Source organism: Hyperoodon ampullatus (assembly GCF_949752795.1).
Source record: "Hyperoodon ampullatus genome assembly, chromosome: 7".
Classification (NCBI taxonomy): domain Eukaryota; kingdom Metazoa; phylum Chordata; class Mammalia; order Artiodactyla; family Ziphiidae; genus Hyperoodon; species Hyperoodon ampullatus.
In genome coordinates this window covers 57537631-57554488 of record NC_136920.1, presented here as the reverse complement: position 1 = coordinate 57554488, position 16858 = coordinate 57537631, and the positions used below count along the sequence as shown (strand labels likewise).

The window sequence follows — 16858 nt, the reverse complement described above, 5'->3', positions numbered from 1 at the left end:
ACATCACCGTGAACGTATCACTCTGCACCTTGCTGATTTCACTCATCAGAGTGTTTGTGCTCCATCTTGCTGAGCCGTATAGATCTAGTCTTTCCATTAAGTGGATCTGTGGCAGGACTCCAAGTCCCTACCTCCACCCTGCTTGAATCACGTGTCTGTTTTTTTCTCTATTTTATATCCTGGAGTATGGCACAAAATCTATTTGCATAAACATGGGGCCTGCCCTGCAGTGGATAATCCAAGCCTCCGCTCTCCCATCTCTAAGACTCTGGGACCAGACGTGTCTCCAGCAGAAACCCGGGTGTGGCTGCATCGAGGAGGAGAAGAGGTGCTGTCCTCCCAAGCCCCACGCTTACCTGATGGTGACGTCAGCCTGGAGTCCATACAGCTTCTGCTCTAGGGCCTTCCTGAAGGACATCAGCGTGTGCTCTGGGGCCAGCTGGGGAGGAAGGTGGTGGTGAGGGAGAGCCAAGCTTTAGCTCAAGCACCGCTCCCCAACCCACAGAAAATCTTCCACGTTGGGAGGCTGGGGTAGACCTGGTTCTAATCCCACTCCTCTAAGCAGTAGCTGTGGAGCCCTGGGCATCCATGCAGCTTCTCTGAAGCTCAGTTTCCTCATCTGTTAAATCATGCCTACCTCATAGATTTTTTTGGTGGTGGGGAGAGGGAAGCAGGGATGGTTAGTGTTGATGTATATAAATGTCGGGGGTGGAGGGCTTTTTTACAGTCTTCTGCCTCTATGCAGTCTTGGGCTGGGCTGAATGCCAAGTTTCTTCCTGGTTATACCTTGAGTCCAGGTGGAGATCCCCAAGGGAGAGGACAGGGTAGACAGCATGGCAGAGTTTCAGTGGGGTGACTGGTTTCTTCATCTATACAGACATGACAAGACCATCTCCTAGACTGTTATAAGGATTAAAAGCCCCTAGCACGTTGCCTGATACACAGTAGGTGCTTAATAAATGACAACTGTTACCCTATAGCATACACATCAGAAAATCCTAGTTCTAGTCCTGACTCTGCCATTAACTAGGTTTGTGACTTTTGGTGCATCTCTTTATCCTGTGGGCCTCAGTTTCCCCATCTGGTCTTTGGCGGTATATGTACACTGTTCTCTGAGTGTCCTTCCAGTTGGGGGAGTTGGGGTTCCGAGTCTCCCTAGTTGTTTGGTCTGATGATCCTGTCATACCCTTTGCTGCCACTAGGGGTCAGCACCATACCAAGCATTGGGCTAGGACCATGTGCAGTGCGGGATGCAAGACAGGGAAGGCTTCTGGCAGTGAGGGATGGGTGGAAAGGGCTCCCATGGCTCATCCGATTCTCACCAAGACATGCTCATTCCCATCTTCTCTTCCTCCGGCCATGCCGTTCCCCAGCATGTAACACACTCCTCTCCTCTGGGGAGTGGCCTGGCATGGCAAGGGCTTTGAAGCTGAGAAGGAGCAATTCCCCTTCCCAGTCACCAACCTGGGCCATCACACCTCACCTTCTGGACCTCGGTTTCTTTAGCTATAAAATGGACTAATATTACCAAGCTCATAGCTGAGGTAACAGACGTCAGCAGTCTCTGAAATGTGAGTTCCTTTCTTCCCCTTTCTGCAGGGCAGAGCAGCCTTGGGGGATATGCTGCCTTGTCTCCCGGTCAAGTGGGCTGGGTGAGACCCCACAGAGGCATCCAGGTGTGGACTCGGTGGGGTTCCTGCTCAATCACCTCTAAATACCCTGTGGCCAGGCGTCCCACAAGTGACCACCAGAGAGGTACCAACACTCCCTCCCACGTGGCAGAAGGTAGACTGTGGGTAGACACAAAGAGCGTAGCAGGGGCTATGAAGACCCTTGGGGGAAGGAGGAAATGTTTGGGAGGGGCAAAATCTCTTTTCTGGAGCCTTTTTAAACTCAGATCTCCTTGCGCTAGGTGCTGGCCTCCTTGAGAAAGAGGGTTGCTACTGCCTCAGGCCTAAAGGCAGATGGGGCTATATTGTCAGAAGTGTGCATGTGTGGGCGTGGTTGTCACAGACTCATGGTGGTGGACCACTGTGGTTAAGAGGCCCAACTTTGGAGTCAGTCTGACCAAATATTAAAGTATGCACACAGGCCACCCACATAGGAAGGACACCCCCGTCCAGGGCACACAGATACCGTCTCCAAGACAGGGATGAGCACTTGGGCTTACCACACACAGATGTGTGGACCCAGAGTCAAAACCTCCCACAGGCCGACATATACAGGTGTAGACACTGGTACTCATTCATTCACAGTGACACAGGGAGGACTTGTGTCAGACACCCACATCAGCCCCTCAAGGACCACCACCAGGATGCAATCAGCCAGATGCACAATGGGAGAAATTCTACAGGACAAGTGACTCAGTTTCTTCAACAAATAAACAGCATATGGGGAAAAAAAGGGAGGGAGATTATTATAGACTAAAAGATACTTAGAAGACATCCCAGCCAGCTGTACCACATGGACCCTGTTTGGATTCTGATTTTTCACAACTCGATTATAAAAAGATATTTTTGAGACAAAGTAAAGCTGAACACTGATTCAGTATTAGATAGCAGTAAGGAATGATTATTAATTTGGTTAGGTGTAATAGTGGCAGTGTGGCGTGGTTCTGTTTTTAAGGTCTTTATGCATTAGAGATACATCCTGAAGTAAGCATGGATAAAATGATACAATACCTGGGATTTGCTTTCAAATATTAAAGCAGGGGGAAAGACAAAGCAGGGCGATAGATGAAACAAGAATGGCAAAATGTTGATAAATGGTGAAGGTGGTATTGGATTCATTATACTATTCATTCCCCTTCTGTGAATGTTTGAAGTCTTTCTGCTAAAACAACAATCCACATGGGGCCACCCCACTCCTTCCCTTTGCCCCCGCTTCCTGCTTCAGCACACCCCACCCTCTTGTCCTGTGGCCTCCAGAGCAGGTGGGGTGGGTAATACCGGTCATGGAAAGAAAAGCAGCTATAATCTGGGGCCCTGCCTCCTGGAAGGCTTCCTCCTAATTTATCCTCACAAAAGCCAGCAGCAGGGAGGCCTGGAGGGGAGCAGCAACCCCCCAGACACACGGGCAGCATGTGGCAAAACTGGACCCCAAATCCAGATCCTCTGACTCCAAAACCATGGCCTTTCTAGCTGGTTGCCTCCAGGAGGTGGCGGGAGCAGCATGGGGTGTGATGGGAGGGCACCAGGGTCCAGCTCAGGGGCGCAGGTCTCTGAGCCTTATCTAGGAAATGGGCACAATAATGGTGATTTGCAGCCCTGTCCGACGTGACGCCTCCTTTAAATGCTTACCTCGTGAGGCCCCCTAGACTACCCTGAAATTCAACGATACCATGGAACTCCCAATTACTGCCACAACCAAGAAAAAGCTCTCATAGAGCCCTCAAGTGCTCTCTGGTGGTGATGAGTGGTACTGCATCTGTTAAGAACCAAAGTTGAAGGCTTTCGTAGGTCAGGAAACCCAGTCTAGAGAAGCAGGAGGGCTTGCCCGAGGTAACAGGAAAGCATAACTCTTACTTTCTGTGAGCCAGACTCATATTTGGGCACATCACACATGCTAACTCTTGCTTCCTGTGGCCATACGGTGCAGACGCTCCCATCATCCCAGGGGACAAGATGAGGAAACTAGGCACAGAGGAGACCGAATAGGCCCTGACTCCCACAGCTGCCACGGGGCCTGGAAGCCTGGCTCTGGAGCATACTCCCTCAAGGCGAGGGCCTACTGCGGGGTCACAGGGGTGGCAGAGAAGGAGCAGGTGCTGACTCTGACTCCTTGCACTCTCCGTCCCACCCGGTGCAAATGTTTTCCTTTAGCAGTGGGCTCGGAGCTGCCCCCAGCTCTCTTGCCTGCACAGCCTGGAAGGTTTTTCTGCTGCTCTGTCCCAGGCCCCGGGCCCTGCTCCCCTCCCCACACCCAGCATCTCTCTCTCTCCTGGGCCTTCCTAACCTACAACCTGGCAGTATTTGGCCCTGGCCTAAAACCCTGCATCTTTCCAGGGCCCTCAGGATGAAAGTGAAATCTTCAAGCAAGATGCCTTCAGGCTCTTCACGACTTGATCCCATTGAAACTCTCCAGCCTTTTCACCAACCCTTTCCATTAGACCCCTCCCACGCCCACCCCCCAGCACCACCACCACCAAAAAGGGCTAAAAATTGTGGCTATTATTACATTACATGTATTATATACATTCCCCTGCAAGCTCCTCCCTACAAGGAGGTAGGTTTTAGGTTTTTTGCCTGTCTCCCCTCTGCAATGGCAGCTCCACCCCCCACTCACCCCAGTCTTTAGGGCCCACAAGTGGCACTCACCATGGGGGCCCCGCGGTGGCCGATGAGGGCAGGTTTGGGGCCCAGGTCCTTTTTCTCCATGATGCAGGGAGAGGAGATGGTGAGAGGGGCCAGGTAGAGGGCAAACACCACGGTGAAGAAGGTACCGAGAATGGCCATCTGGGAGGCTGCAGACATGGGCCCAACCATGAGCCCCAGGCAGCTTGGCAGGGCGTGCTGGATCCCTCCTCCCTCCACTTGTCAGGACCCAGATGCTTTGAGGGGGACCCTGCACCAAGAGGATCCCCCATTCTTGCTAGGAAGGTGAACCTGGCCTTTAACTCACACACACATGTAGAGACACAGAGGAAGAAACACGCAAGGCTGAGGCTGCAACCTCTGTGGAACCTGCAGGCCACTCTGAACCGGGACTCCCCACACTGAGAGCAAGGGCCACACCGTATCCCCAGGCTACCTAGGTAACGTCCAGGCGGGGGCAGGACAAGCTGGCCTTGGTACTTGGAGCGCACGGAGGGTAGGTCCTGCCCAGTCATACTTACAGGATCGCTCTGCGCGGGCAAACTGTCCTGCCACGATCCAGGAGAGCGCAGTGACGGCGACCAGGGCCCCCATGTGCAGGAACGGCGCTGTGCCCTTGTGTGCAGGAAGGGGCAAGAGAGACTGCTGGCTCCCAGCTGTGCCCAGACCCTCTGGTTACCAACGTCCTTACGGCCTGTCTCTATCCATGGGGCAGGCAAGTGTCTCCATTTTTCAGCGGAGGAAACTGGGAGTCCAGGTACCCCGGATTGTAGCACCCTCCCTGACTCTGAGTTGCTATGTGATGTGGACCCCTCCCTACATCCTCTGGACCTTGATCTAGAGAAACGGGAGTGACCATAAGGCACTGTCTTGTTTTGAGGGTCCTGGGGAAGCAGCCACCCCGTCCCTACCCCCACTCACCTGCAGGGAGATCAGCAACACTTCCCACTCGTCCTCCCACAGCTGGGCCACAGCTGACATGGCCACCACCGTAGCCACCAGGATGACCACCAGCCCTATCTGGAAGGGGAAGAGCCACCAGAGGGTCAGGGCAGCGTCAGAGCTGCATCGGCCCAAGGGTCCCCAGTGTGTCTGAGAGGGAGAGCAGAGGGAGAGAGGCTGAGAGGTGGAAAGGGAGAGTAGCGAGTACAAGAGAGGCCGACAGAGCAGGGCAGAGGCAGGCACTGGAGGAAAGCCAGAGGCAGCCGTGCAGAGGACAGTGAGAAGAGCGGAGGCAGGAGAAGGCAGGTGGACCCAGTGAAGAAGGGACCGCAGGAGAAATAGAAGGGAGGGTGGAGAGAAGACAGGTGGGCTGGAGCTGGGGTAAGGTGGGGCATGACCCCAGGGCTCAGGGGGTGAGGAGGGAATACACTCGGCAAGTGGGGGGCCTCCCTGAGCCCAGCAGGTCCCGTCCCAGGCCTTGCCCAGCCACCTTTCATCCAGCGTGACAGGTGAGGAAACCAAGGCTCCCCAGAAGATGGGGCACAGGGAGAACTGCCCAGGTTGCAGGGCAGCAGGCTGAGGAGCCAGGCCCTCTGCAGGAGGCTGACACCCAGCCCGGCCTTCAGGCTGCAGCGAGCAGAGGTGAGGCAGGGGTCTGCCCCACACGCCCCGTTGCCAGGGCCTGCTCTCAGCCCTCCCAGAGGAAGTGAGGAGTACAGCTCTGACGGAACACCAGATGGAACCTTCATGGGACAGAAAGCTCTGGGGACAGATGGGATCTGAAATATGTCATGTAACACAAGACGCTCCCCCAAACTAAGTAATGCCTGTTTTCTGGTTACTCAGCCCCCCAGGGTCCCTGCCTTGGGCCCTGGATCTCACCCTGCCCAACCTCTCCACACCGCCAGGCCTGCCTCATAAAACTCAGCTCACACCTCTACCCCGAAGCCTTCCGCAGCCCCTCTCTCCATAGGCGCCTGCCAAGACTGCCACATCCGGCCCTCCTGACTTCCTACTGCCTGCTCCCAGCTGCTGTCTTTGCCAGCAGGGCTCTCGCCTTCTTTTTCTTCTGACAGTGCCTTTCCTGGAGGCAGCAGCATTGTGAGAGCCCTCTAACGACCAAACAAGCTCTAAATTGAGTTTCTAGCTCGTCAGGGCAGAGACAGAGGCTGATCCATCTTCGTTCCCTGCCAGGCAGGGAAGATTCATCCCCGTCTGGGATTAAGTTTGCCTTTGGAGGTTTGTCGTTCCAGCCCATCAGCCTGGAAACAAATGTTCCAATAAGAAGCAGTAACAAGGCTGAGATGGATAAGAGCCCTTACGGACTGTGACATGCCGGTCCAGAAGACACGGGAATGAGAGACATGAAGGTGTACGGAGGGCCCGAGTGTGCCTGGCTCTGCGGGAGGCACTCCGCTTGCTCATGTTTATCCTCATAAAATCCCAGCTGAGATGTTACCATCTTCATTTTACACGTAGGAAAATGGGGCTCAGAGAGCCTGAGGGTTTGCTTGGTCACGTAGCTTTGAAGGGGGGCAGATTCAGAAGCAAACCCCATTCTGCCCGTCTCGGAGGTCGTGCTCTTTCTGGGATGTCACACTGCAGTGGAGGGAGCCCACGAGTGTCCTAACCATCCCTGAGCATCCTCCCAACACCCCCACCCCAACACGCAGGCTCCCTGCCCCCTGCTGCCCTCCAGGCCATAGCAAGCATCTCTGAAGGGTCACCTCTGAGCATCTTATTACAGTATTTAACTGCTAGTAGAAATACTTGTAATAAAACTGATTTCCAAGAATCCTAATGCAATGAAAAATTTTATCCTCTGATTCTGTAGCGGCTGTAGTGGCAACCTTACACGCCACAGCGTTACTGCAGTGGTCAAGTTCTGTGGGATTTCCCCACACACGCCGTGTCCTTAAGCCACGATAACAGCGCTGACTCCCAACAACTCTACCACCCTTCCTCAGGTCTGACTGGAAAGGATACATCCCACCCAGAAGGCCCAGGGGAAGCCTCTGAGAAAGCGGTCTCTGGTTTTCTGTGCTGGAGGCACTGTGGTTTGTGACGACAGCGGGAGGGGTGGAGGACACAGGAGCTACGTCCGTTCACTCAGTGAGCCTTGCCTGGGTGCTGGGACACGGAGTTGTAAACCAGCTCTGCCAACAGGTTGGCCTCTTGCGGGGGTAGCTGGAATCTGGGTTCTGTGGTCTAAGTGGCAGATTGGCCCAGGGTTCAGGGACCCACTTATGTCACATCCCTCAGTGACTGTGCCTAATGGGGGTGGTTAACTTCTTGAAGCATGTTTCCTGAGCTGTGAAATGGGGAGAGTGAGCGCCTACCTGAAAGGGATTTGGAAAGATAAATGAGAAAATGCAAGAGAAACGCTCAGCACCATGGCTGGCACCAAAATAATAAGTGCTTACTAAATGTTAGTGGCATAATTTTTAAGTTTTAAAAGTGGACATAATATCAAATAAACAGGATTATTTCAAGGAGTAAATGAAATACAGTGTGGAAAGCGCCTCACATGTAACCCAATAAATGATGGCCGTGGCACCGTACCTGACACGCAGGATGAATGTGCCTTCCTAAACTGCAACTAGAGGGATAGAGGCTAGACACCAGGAAGAACTGTGGAGCCTGGACCAGTTGTTTGGAAGGAAGTCTGGATTCACTGGGGGCGCTGATGGGGACGGCCTAGGGAGGTGGGAGCTGTGATCAAAGCCCCTCACAGTGGTGGCACCTGAACTGATGCTGGGGTGGTAGGTGGGGTAGGAGGGGGAGTATCTCAGGGAGACCACCTCCTATTTACTTCAAAGCCCCCAAGTACCCTTCCACCTTCTTCTTCACGTCCTAGGCCCCTGGACTTTTCCTGGAGGCTCACCTGGGAGGGGTTTCTGGGAAATAGGAGCTTTGGGAGGACTGCGGAGGAGGGGGAAGGGCCTCAAGTGGACATCCAGATCCACTCACAGTACCCAGCCTGCCGCAAATAGCTCCCTCCCCGCACTGCCCAGAGGCCCTCTGTCCTCCAGCCCTCCCCTCCTCAGGATTTGGGGGGAACTGGAGACTCTCAGAATAAAGACTGTGATGAAAACATAGCATAAAACTATATAGCATTAAGTATGGTACTGGTATAGGACCAGAGAGACAAATGAAAGTAAATAAAAAGCTTAGAAACAGATCTAAATACATAAAAATATTTAGTATATGATAAAAGAGGCATCTCAAATTAGCGTGGAAAGGATGGATTACTCAACAGAGAGCTGGGAACACTGAGAAGCCATCTAAAAAGCACAAAGTAAGATCACATTGCACCCTAAAATAACTTCCAAAAGGACAACAAAGTTAAATGTTAAAAAAAGTAGAAACATAATTACCAAATGATACCACAGAGAAATTTTTTATAATCTTGGAGTGGGAAAGACTTTTCTGACACGACACCCAGGAGCCGTAAAAGAGATGACAGAATCCCTAAGCACAGAAAAATCCTTAAGGATAAAAAAATTCCTGTGGCAAAAATATAACAAGCAAAGTCAAAAGATGAATGACAACTAGGAAGGATGATTTGCAGTTCATCAGCCAAAGGCCTCATTTTCCAAATCTATAAAGAGCTCCTGCAAATTAATAAGTGAAAAGCAAATCTCACAGCAAAAAGGGCAAATGATATGAGGAGACAGTTTATAGAAAAGGAAATGTCAATGACTTAAGCAGATGAAAGATGCTGAACTTAACTCATCATAGGGAAATGCAAATTAAAACTACACAGTATGGGCTTCCCTGGTGGCGCAGTGGTTGAGAGTCTGCCTGCCGATGCAGGGGATGCGGGTTCGTGCCCTGGTTCAGGAGGATCCCACGTGCCACGGAGCGGCTGGGCCCGTGGGCCATGGCCTCTGGGCCTGCGCATCCGGAGCCTGTGCTCCGCAACGGGAGAGGCCACAGCAGTGAGAGGCCCGTGTACCACAAAAAACAAAACAAACAAAAAAAAAAACTACACAGTATGGAGGGACTTCCCTGGTGGTCCGGTGGTTAAGACTCTGCGCTCCCAATGCAGGGGGCCCAGATTTGATCCCTGGTCAGGAGACTAGATCCCACATGCTGCAACTAAGACCTGGCGCAGTCAGATGACTGAATGAATGAATGTTTGGGACTTCCCTGGTGGCGCAATGGTTAGGAATCTGCCTGCTGGTGCAGGGGACATGGGTTCGATCCCTGGTCCGGGAAGATCCCACATGCTGCAGAGAAACTAAGCCCGTGCACTACAACTACTGAGCCTGCACTCTAGAGCCTGTGAGCTACAACTACTGAGCCTGTGTGCTGCAACTACTGAAGCCCGTGTGCCTAGAGCCCGTGTTCTGCAACAAGAGAAGCTACTGCAATGAGAAGCCCACACACCGTAACGAAGAGTAGCCCCTGCTCGCCACAACTAGAGAAAGCCTGTGTGCAGCAACAGAGACCCAACGCAGCCAAAAAAAAAAAAAAAAAAAACAACTACACAGTATGGACATCTCTTAAAAAAGTAAAAATAGAGTCACCATATGATCCAGCAATCCCACTCCTGGGCATATATCCAGAGAAAACCATAATTTGAAAAGATACATGCACCCCAATGTTCATTGCAGCACTATTTACAATAGCCAAGACATGGAAGCAACCTAAACGCCCATTTACAGATTAATGGATAAAGAAGATGTGGTACATATATACAATGGAATATTACTCAGCCATTAAAAAGAATGAAATAATGCCATTTGCAGCGACATGGATGGACCTGGAGATTGTCACTCTGAGTGAAGTAAGTCAGAAAGAGAAAGGCAGACATATGATACCACTTATGTGTGGAATCTAAAAAAATGGTGCAGATGAACTTATTTACAAAACAAAAATAGCATCACAGATGTAGAAAACAAACTTTGGTTACCAAGGGGGGAAGGCAGGGAGGGATAAATTGGGAGATTGGGATTGGCATATACACACTACCATATATGAAATAGATAACTAATAAGAACATACTGTACAGTACAGGGAACTCTACTCAATACTCTGTAATGGCCTAGATGGGAAAAGAATCTAAAAGAGTGGGTATATGTATATGTATGACTGAATCACTCTGCTGTACGGCAGAAACTAACACAACACTGTAAATCAACTATACCCCAATAAAAATTAATTAAAAGAAAACACTACACTGAGGTACCACTTTCACCCATTGGGACTGGCAAAGTCAGGAAATCCCTGAACACTTTATGTGCAAGGGTGATTTTATAGGCACAATCATACATTACTGAGGGAGCATGCATTGGTGGCACCTGGCAAGGAGGCAGTTTGGCAGGAACTATCCAAATTACAAAAGTACACACTCTTTACCCAGCAATTCCCCACACAGGTCGCTGCTACATTGTGCCGCCCGTGAACTGAAAGTTAACTGGGATGTTGATCAGGCCCATCAACAGGGGACTGGCTAGATACCTTGGGAACTAGGGATTAGATGGTGGGACCGGAGCAAGGGATGGACACCGATGGGAATGCTCTTATTGTACTGAAGGGGAGGGAGCTCCAAGAATTTTCTGTGGGGAGAGAGAGCGGGGAGGGGCATGATGAGGGTAGAGGATTAACTGTTATGTATAAAACTGTTATGTATAAAATAAGCTATGATGATATATTGTACAACACAGGGAACGTAGCCAATATTTTATAGTAACTATAAATGGAGTATAACCTTCAAAAATTGTGAATCAGGGGCTTCCCTGGTGGCGCAGTGGTGAAGAATCCGCCTGCCAATGCAGGGGACACGTGTTCAAGCCCTGGTCCAGGAAGATCCCACATGCCGCGGGGCAACTAAGCCCGTGCGCCACAACTACTGAGCCTGCGCTCTACAGCCCGTGCTCCGCAACAAGTGAAGACACTGCGATGAGAAGCCCGCGCACCGCAACAAAGAGTAGCCCCCGCTCCCGGAAACTAGAGAAAGCCCGCACACAGCAACGAAGACCCAATGCAGCCAAAAATAAATATAAAAATAAACTAAATTAATTTTAAAAAATTGTGAATCACTATATTGTATACCTGTAACTTCTATAATATTGTACCTCAACTATACTTCAATAAAAAAAAAATACTACCCCAAATTTGTTTTCTTAAGGTGCAAAATAGAGGGTATAATAGGCTACTACTTGTGTTTAAAGAAAAAGGAAATGTGTGCGTATATATATATATATATATATATATATGCACACATACACACACATTTGTATGTACTTAATATATCTCTGGAAAGATAATAGGGAGATTTACATTTTGTACTTCTTTGTACCTTTGTAATTTTGAACCATGTCAATGTATTAATGGTCAAAAGTTGGTTAAAACAAAACCAAAAAGAATAAGAATTCCTTAAAATCTTAGAATCGGGCTTCCCTGGTGGCGCAGTGGTTGGGAGTCCGCCTGCCGATGCAGGGGACACAGGTTCGTGCCCCGGTCCGGGAAGATCTCACATGCCGCAGAGTGGCTGGGCCCGTGAGCCATGGCCACTGAGCCTGCACATCTGGAGCCTGCGCTCCGCAACGGGAGAGGCCACAACAGTGAGAGGCCCACGTACCGCAAAAAAAAAAAAAAAATCTTAGAATCAAATGATAGAATCTTGGAAACAGAAGGGTAGAATTTCCAGCCCCTGTTTGAATCTGAGCCCCAGGGAACTCCTTCCCCCCAGGTGCAGTGGGTCCAGCTATGGATCAGCTCCGCCAGGAAGGACCTTCCTCGTGCTGACATCTCTTGGGAGGGATCAGAGGGGAGAGGGAGGCAGGACTGGCACCCTGGGAGCTGGCACCAGTGCAGATGAAGCGACCTGAGCCCCCTTCCCCCAGGAGAAGACTCCCTGCACTGATCTGCTGCCCTGGCTAGCTCGGGCCTCCGGACGCCTCTCCACTAGGATCAAGCAGGTGCGCCCTGGCCTGCTGAGAGCCAGGCGTGCCTCAGAGGAGGTGGCTGCGGTGTGCGCCAGCCCCACCTGGGGTGCCAGCGGGTGCAGTTCTTTCAAAGTGTCAGCTTTGTAGCTGGGAGAAGAAAGTCCCTCATAGAGGGGACTTCAGAAGCCCAGAGGAGATCTTAGGAAAGAGTGACAAGCAGGAGGAAGGTGGGAGGGGACCAGAGGCGGCTCACTGCTTTTTTTTTTTTGGCTGCATTGGGTCTTTGTTGCTGCATGCGGGCTTTCTCTGGCGAGTGGGGGGCTACTCTTCGTTGCGGTGCGTGGGCTCTAGGCGCGTGGGCTTCAGTAGTTGTGGCTCACGGGCTCAGGAGTTGTGGCTCGCGGGCTCTAGAGCGCAGGCTCAGTAGCTGTGGCGCACGGGCTTAGTTGCTCCGTGGCATGTGGGATCTTCCCGGACCAGCAATTGAACATGTGTCGCCTGCATTGGCAGGTGGATTCTTACCCACTGAGCCACGAGGGAAGTCCCGTGGCTCACTGCTCTTCATCCCTCCAAGATTTCAGTCCCCCGGGTCTAACTCCTCAGTTCCAGATCTCAGAGGCCCCCCTGGAGGCCCACAGGCACCTCCCGCTCCACGAAGCCCAACTGGAGCTCACCACGTCCCTCTTCCGGTTCCTGCTTCGTATCTTTCTAGCTGGAAGTGAGCGCCTCCCCTCAGAGTCACTCTGGACCCATCTCATGGGCTCATGGTTATTTCTGGACATTTCTGCCCCTTCCTAAATGGCATGCTCACTCTGAGTCAGGCTCTAGGAAAAGAGGTGGCCCGTCCTTTCCTCCAGGGCCCAGGTGTTCCTGGGAGGGAGAGGCTCTCTCTTGGTCAGCTCTGTGCCACCCCTGCGCCCGCTAGGCCCTCAGAAGGAGCAGGTGTCAGCCACATGTATTCAGCACCATGCATGCCACGAAAAGTAAGCAAGAGAGTCAAGGCTCTGGAATGTATGAAGCCTCTTTGCTTTGGGCCCGGTCCTGTGTGGGGCACCAGGGACACGGAGATGGAAAGTCAGTTCTGGCCTGCATGGAGATCCCAGACCAGGCAGGGCTGGGGTCAGGGAGCCAGACAGAAATGGACAATGAGATGTCAGGACTGTGGCAGGGGAGCCTGAGGGTGCTGGGGGAGCCTGAGAAGTCTTGTGTAGGTGGGGAGGAGAACCAAGGAAGGGTCCAAAAGAGAGAGAAAGGGAGGAATGAAGGGGTAAATCAGAGAAGAGGCAGACATGCTGGGAGGGCCTGAGATGTCTCATGTGGCAGAAGCTGAGGGTGACAGTCCCATGAGAGCAGTTGGGAGACCTCAGCTGGGGCCAAGTCACGCAGAGCCTTAATGCCGGGTGGGGGAGTTTGGATCACCCTGGGAGCAATGAAAGTGGTGGGAAGCGCTTTAAATTGGGAGAAATATCACTGGATCAGAGTTTTAAAATGAGCTCACTGAAGAGCAGGAGAGGGTGAGACTGAAGGCAGAGCCGGCCAGAGGGCCGGAGCTGTGACCTGTGCTGGTTAAGCACACGGCTACAGAGCTAAGATCCTGGACCCTCCACTTATTAAGTGGGAGACCTTGGGTGAGTTACTTAACCTCGTTGTACCTCAGTTTTCCCAACTGCAAAATGGGATCATAACAGTACCTAACGTCGCAGGGCTGCTGTGAGGGTTAAATGAGTTAATACAGTCTAGACCGCGAGAACAGTGCTGGGCACACAGTGAGTTCTCAGTGTTAGCTACTAGAACAATTATAATCACGATGCAGGAGAGGGAAGATGTGTCCGGGTTCTTCCTCTGCTGCTGCGGCCTCCAGCCTCCCCACTCCTCCCTAAGCCCCCACGGAGGCAGCCCTTACCTTGTGCAGCCAGTGCAGGTTCATCTGCTGCCCCACGGCAATGTGACATAGTGCCAGGACCTGAACAGGGGGCCCACAGGGCTAGAGTCAGGCACCAGGTGTGACCTGGAGGTTTCTGCCAGGTCCCCAGACACCCTGCTCCCCACTGCTCTCTGGGCCTGGCTCAGCCAGTCAGCAAACCTCCCTGAAGGCGATGGGAATGCCCAGCCCTGCCCAGCCCAGCCCAAGCCTGGCCTCCTCCCAGATTATTCCAGGCCTCCAGGCTCCTCCTCCTCTAGGATTTTTCCCTCAAGAGGTCACTGGGCCCTGCTTCACCTGGACTGCCTAATTAATGTTTTGGGAGTTCCAGGCTCCAGGATTCTGAAGCAGACTTCAGCCTTGTCCCCCAGGATGCCCCAGTCCAGCCTGGGGACTAACCTGAGTCTGAGGGAGTATTATATTGGGAGCAGGAACCAAAGCAGAAGTTCCTGGAAGAGGAAGTCTGCAGTGGGGCCTAACAGTGGGATGCTCCACGGGGTGGGGGGAAAACATGCCAGGATGGGGAAAAGCAAGAGGACCTCCCTCCTTGAAGGAACCAAGCCCCAGCAGCCAGGAGAAAAGCCAGCTGCCCTCCTCAGACCAGAGCGGGCCCCTCTGTCAGCCCAGCACAGGCCAGGTCTCCCTTCCCCTGGGCACAGGGCCACCCGACCTCTGAGACAGCCCCACATACCTGGAGGCCTGCGACATAAGTGAAGGCGGCTGCTGTGGTCATGAGGATGGGCACGGACCAGTCGCTCCAGTAGCCCGTGCGGTTGTAGAGGTACCTGCCAGGAGGAGAAGGGGCAAGGGTCGCACCTCCACCAGGGAGCCAGGACGCTCCCTCGGGCCGGCCAGCTCTCAGCTCTCACGTGGCCCGCTCAGTGACCTGGCCCTGCCCACTCAGTGAGGAGTTCATTGTCTCCCTGGTCATAGGTCAGCCTCTGGATGGCTCATGGGGGACACCTGGGCATGCCAAGAAGCATGAACAAGAAGACAATTCCCCTTAATTCTACTGCACAGAAGTAACCATCACCAAAACTTTGCTGACTCCTTCCGGTGGGTTCCCCCCTCTGCATATATATATATATATTTTTAAGAAGGCTGCTATTTTATAAATTTATTGTTTGTTTATTTATTATTTATTTATGGCTACATTGGGTCTTCGTTGCTGCACGCAGGCTGTCTCTGGTTGTGGCGAGCAGGGGCTACTCTTCGTTGCGGTGCGCAGCTTCTCATTGCGGTGGCTTCTCTTGTTGCAGAGCACGGGCTCTAGGCACACAGGCTTCAGTAGCTGTGGCACGCGGGCTCAGTAGTTGTGCCTCGCGTGCTCTAGAGCGCAGGCTCAGTAGTTGTGGCGCACGGGCTTAGTTGCTCTGCGGCATGTGGGATCTTCCCGGACCAGGGCTTGAACCCGTGTTCCCTGCATTGGCAGGCGGATTCTTAACCACTGCGCCACCAGGGAACCCCTCCCCAACCCCGCTTATATATTTGTGTAAACAGCAAAGCCGGGACCCCGCTGCGTACAGCACAGCAGTCAGAGTTTAGGCGTTGGAGGGAGGCACACGCAGATTCAAATCCCCTGGCTTGCAGGACTCTGTGGAGGTGACAGGCTCCCCTGAATCTAAGATGCCATTGATTGTGACTTTCATCTGAATTTCAATGTTAACATGCGAAAAGATTAGGTCTTAGGATTGATAAAATGTAATACCTGAATTCCCTGAGCCTTAGTTTCCTAACCTACAGGATGGGGATAACAAAGTGCCCTTCATAGTGTTTCCTGAGGATGAAGTGAGGTGAGGAACATGGTAAGTACTCAATTCTCTGCTTCTTTTTTTTTTTGCGGTACGCGGGCCTCTCACTGTTGTGGCCTCTCCCGTTGCGGAGCACAGGCTCTGGACGCGCAGGCTCAGCGGCCATGGCTCACGGGCCCAGCTGCTCCGTGGCATGTGGGATCTTCCCGGACCGGGGCACGAACCCGTGTCCCCTGCATCGGCAGGCGGACTCTCAACCACTGAGCCACCAGGGAAGCCCTCTGCTTCTTATTAACACAAGCATTTACTGAAGTCACTAAAATCCTGAGGAAATGTGATTTTTTTAATAGTCACGTGGTCTTCTATTGAATTAATGTACCATATGAAGCCAACTTCCTCCTAACGACAATTAATAGTTTCCAATTAGGAGGGTGGGAGGGAGGGAGATGCATGAGGGAAGGGATGTGGGAACAGATGTATATGTATGACTGATTCACTTTGTTATAAAGCAGAAACTAATTAAAAAAAATAGTTTCCAATTATTCACTATCATAAATTAACAGTTTTGGTTTTTTTTGCACATACCTTTCTGTATTATTAATTATTTCCTCAGGATAGACTCCTACAAATAGGATTACAGGGCCAAAGGGAATGAACTTTTTAAGGCTCCTGATAGATGCTGCTTAGTTGCTCTCCAGGAAGGCTGAACCACCCATATCCTCCCTGTACAATTGGGGAAACTGAGGCTCAGAGAAGGCAGCAACTTGCACACGTCGTCAGAGAAACTGAGCCGGCGCCAGGCAGCTTCAGGCCTGCTGCCATCTTGGGCCTGGGCAGGGGGCTGGGAGGGGACACCAGGAGGACACTATGGGGCATCAGCCCTCCCCTGGCCCTCACCCTCAGGTCCCAGTGGAAAATCTTTTGGGGAAACTGAGGCCCAAAGAAGGGCAGGCCCCGGCCCTGGCGACTACTCCTGCAACGTGTTCTGGCTCCACTTGTTTCTCCCTTTTGGCAGGGAGCCCCCGCTGGACGGCA

At 52.1% G+C, this 16858-nt stretch overlaps 1 protein-coding gene across 2 annotated transcripts in view; it reads right to left on the bottom strand.

Annotated features, from left to right (window-relative positions):
* GDPD5 (glycerophosphodiester phosphodiesterase domain containing 5) overlaps positions 1-16858 on the bottom strand; it is a gene marked incomplete at its 5' end in the record, with an annotated part of 43765 nt that overhangs the window by 10969 nt on the left and 15938 nt on the right. For both annotated transcript variants that reach the window (XM_079709267.1, XM_079709266.1), the window contains 6 exons: positions 357-439; positions 4317-4462; positions 4835-4928; positions 5235-5333; positions 14055-14114; positions 14764-14857. In XM_079709267.1, coding sequence (XP_079565393.1) covers positions 357-439; positions 4317-4462; positions 4835-4928; positions 5235-5333; positions 14055-14114; positions 14764-14857 — 576 coding nt within the window. The remainder of the gene's footprint in view (positions 1-356; positions 440-4316; positions 4463-4834; positions 4929-5234; positions 5334-14054; positions 14115-14763; positions 14858-16858) is intronic.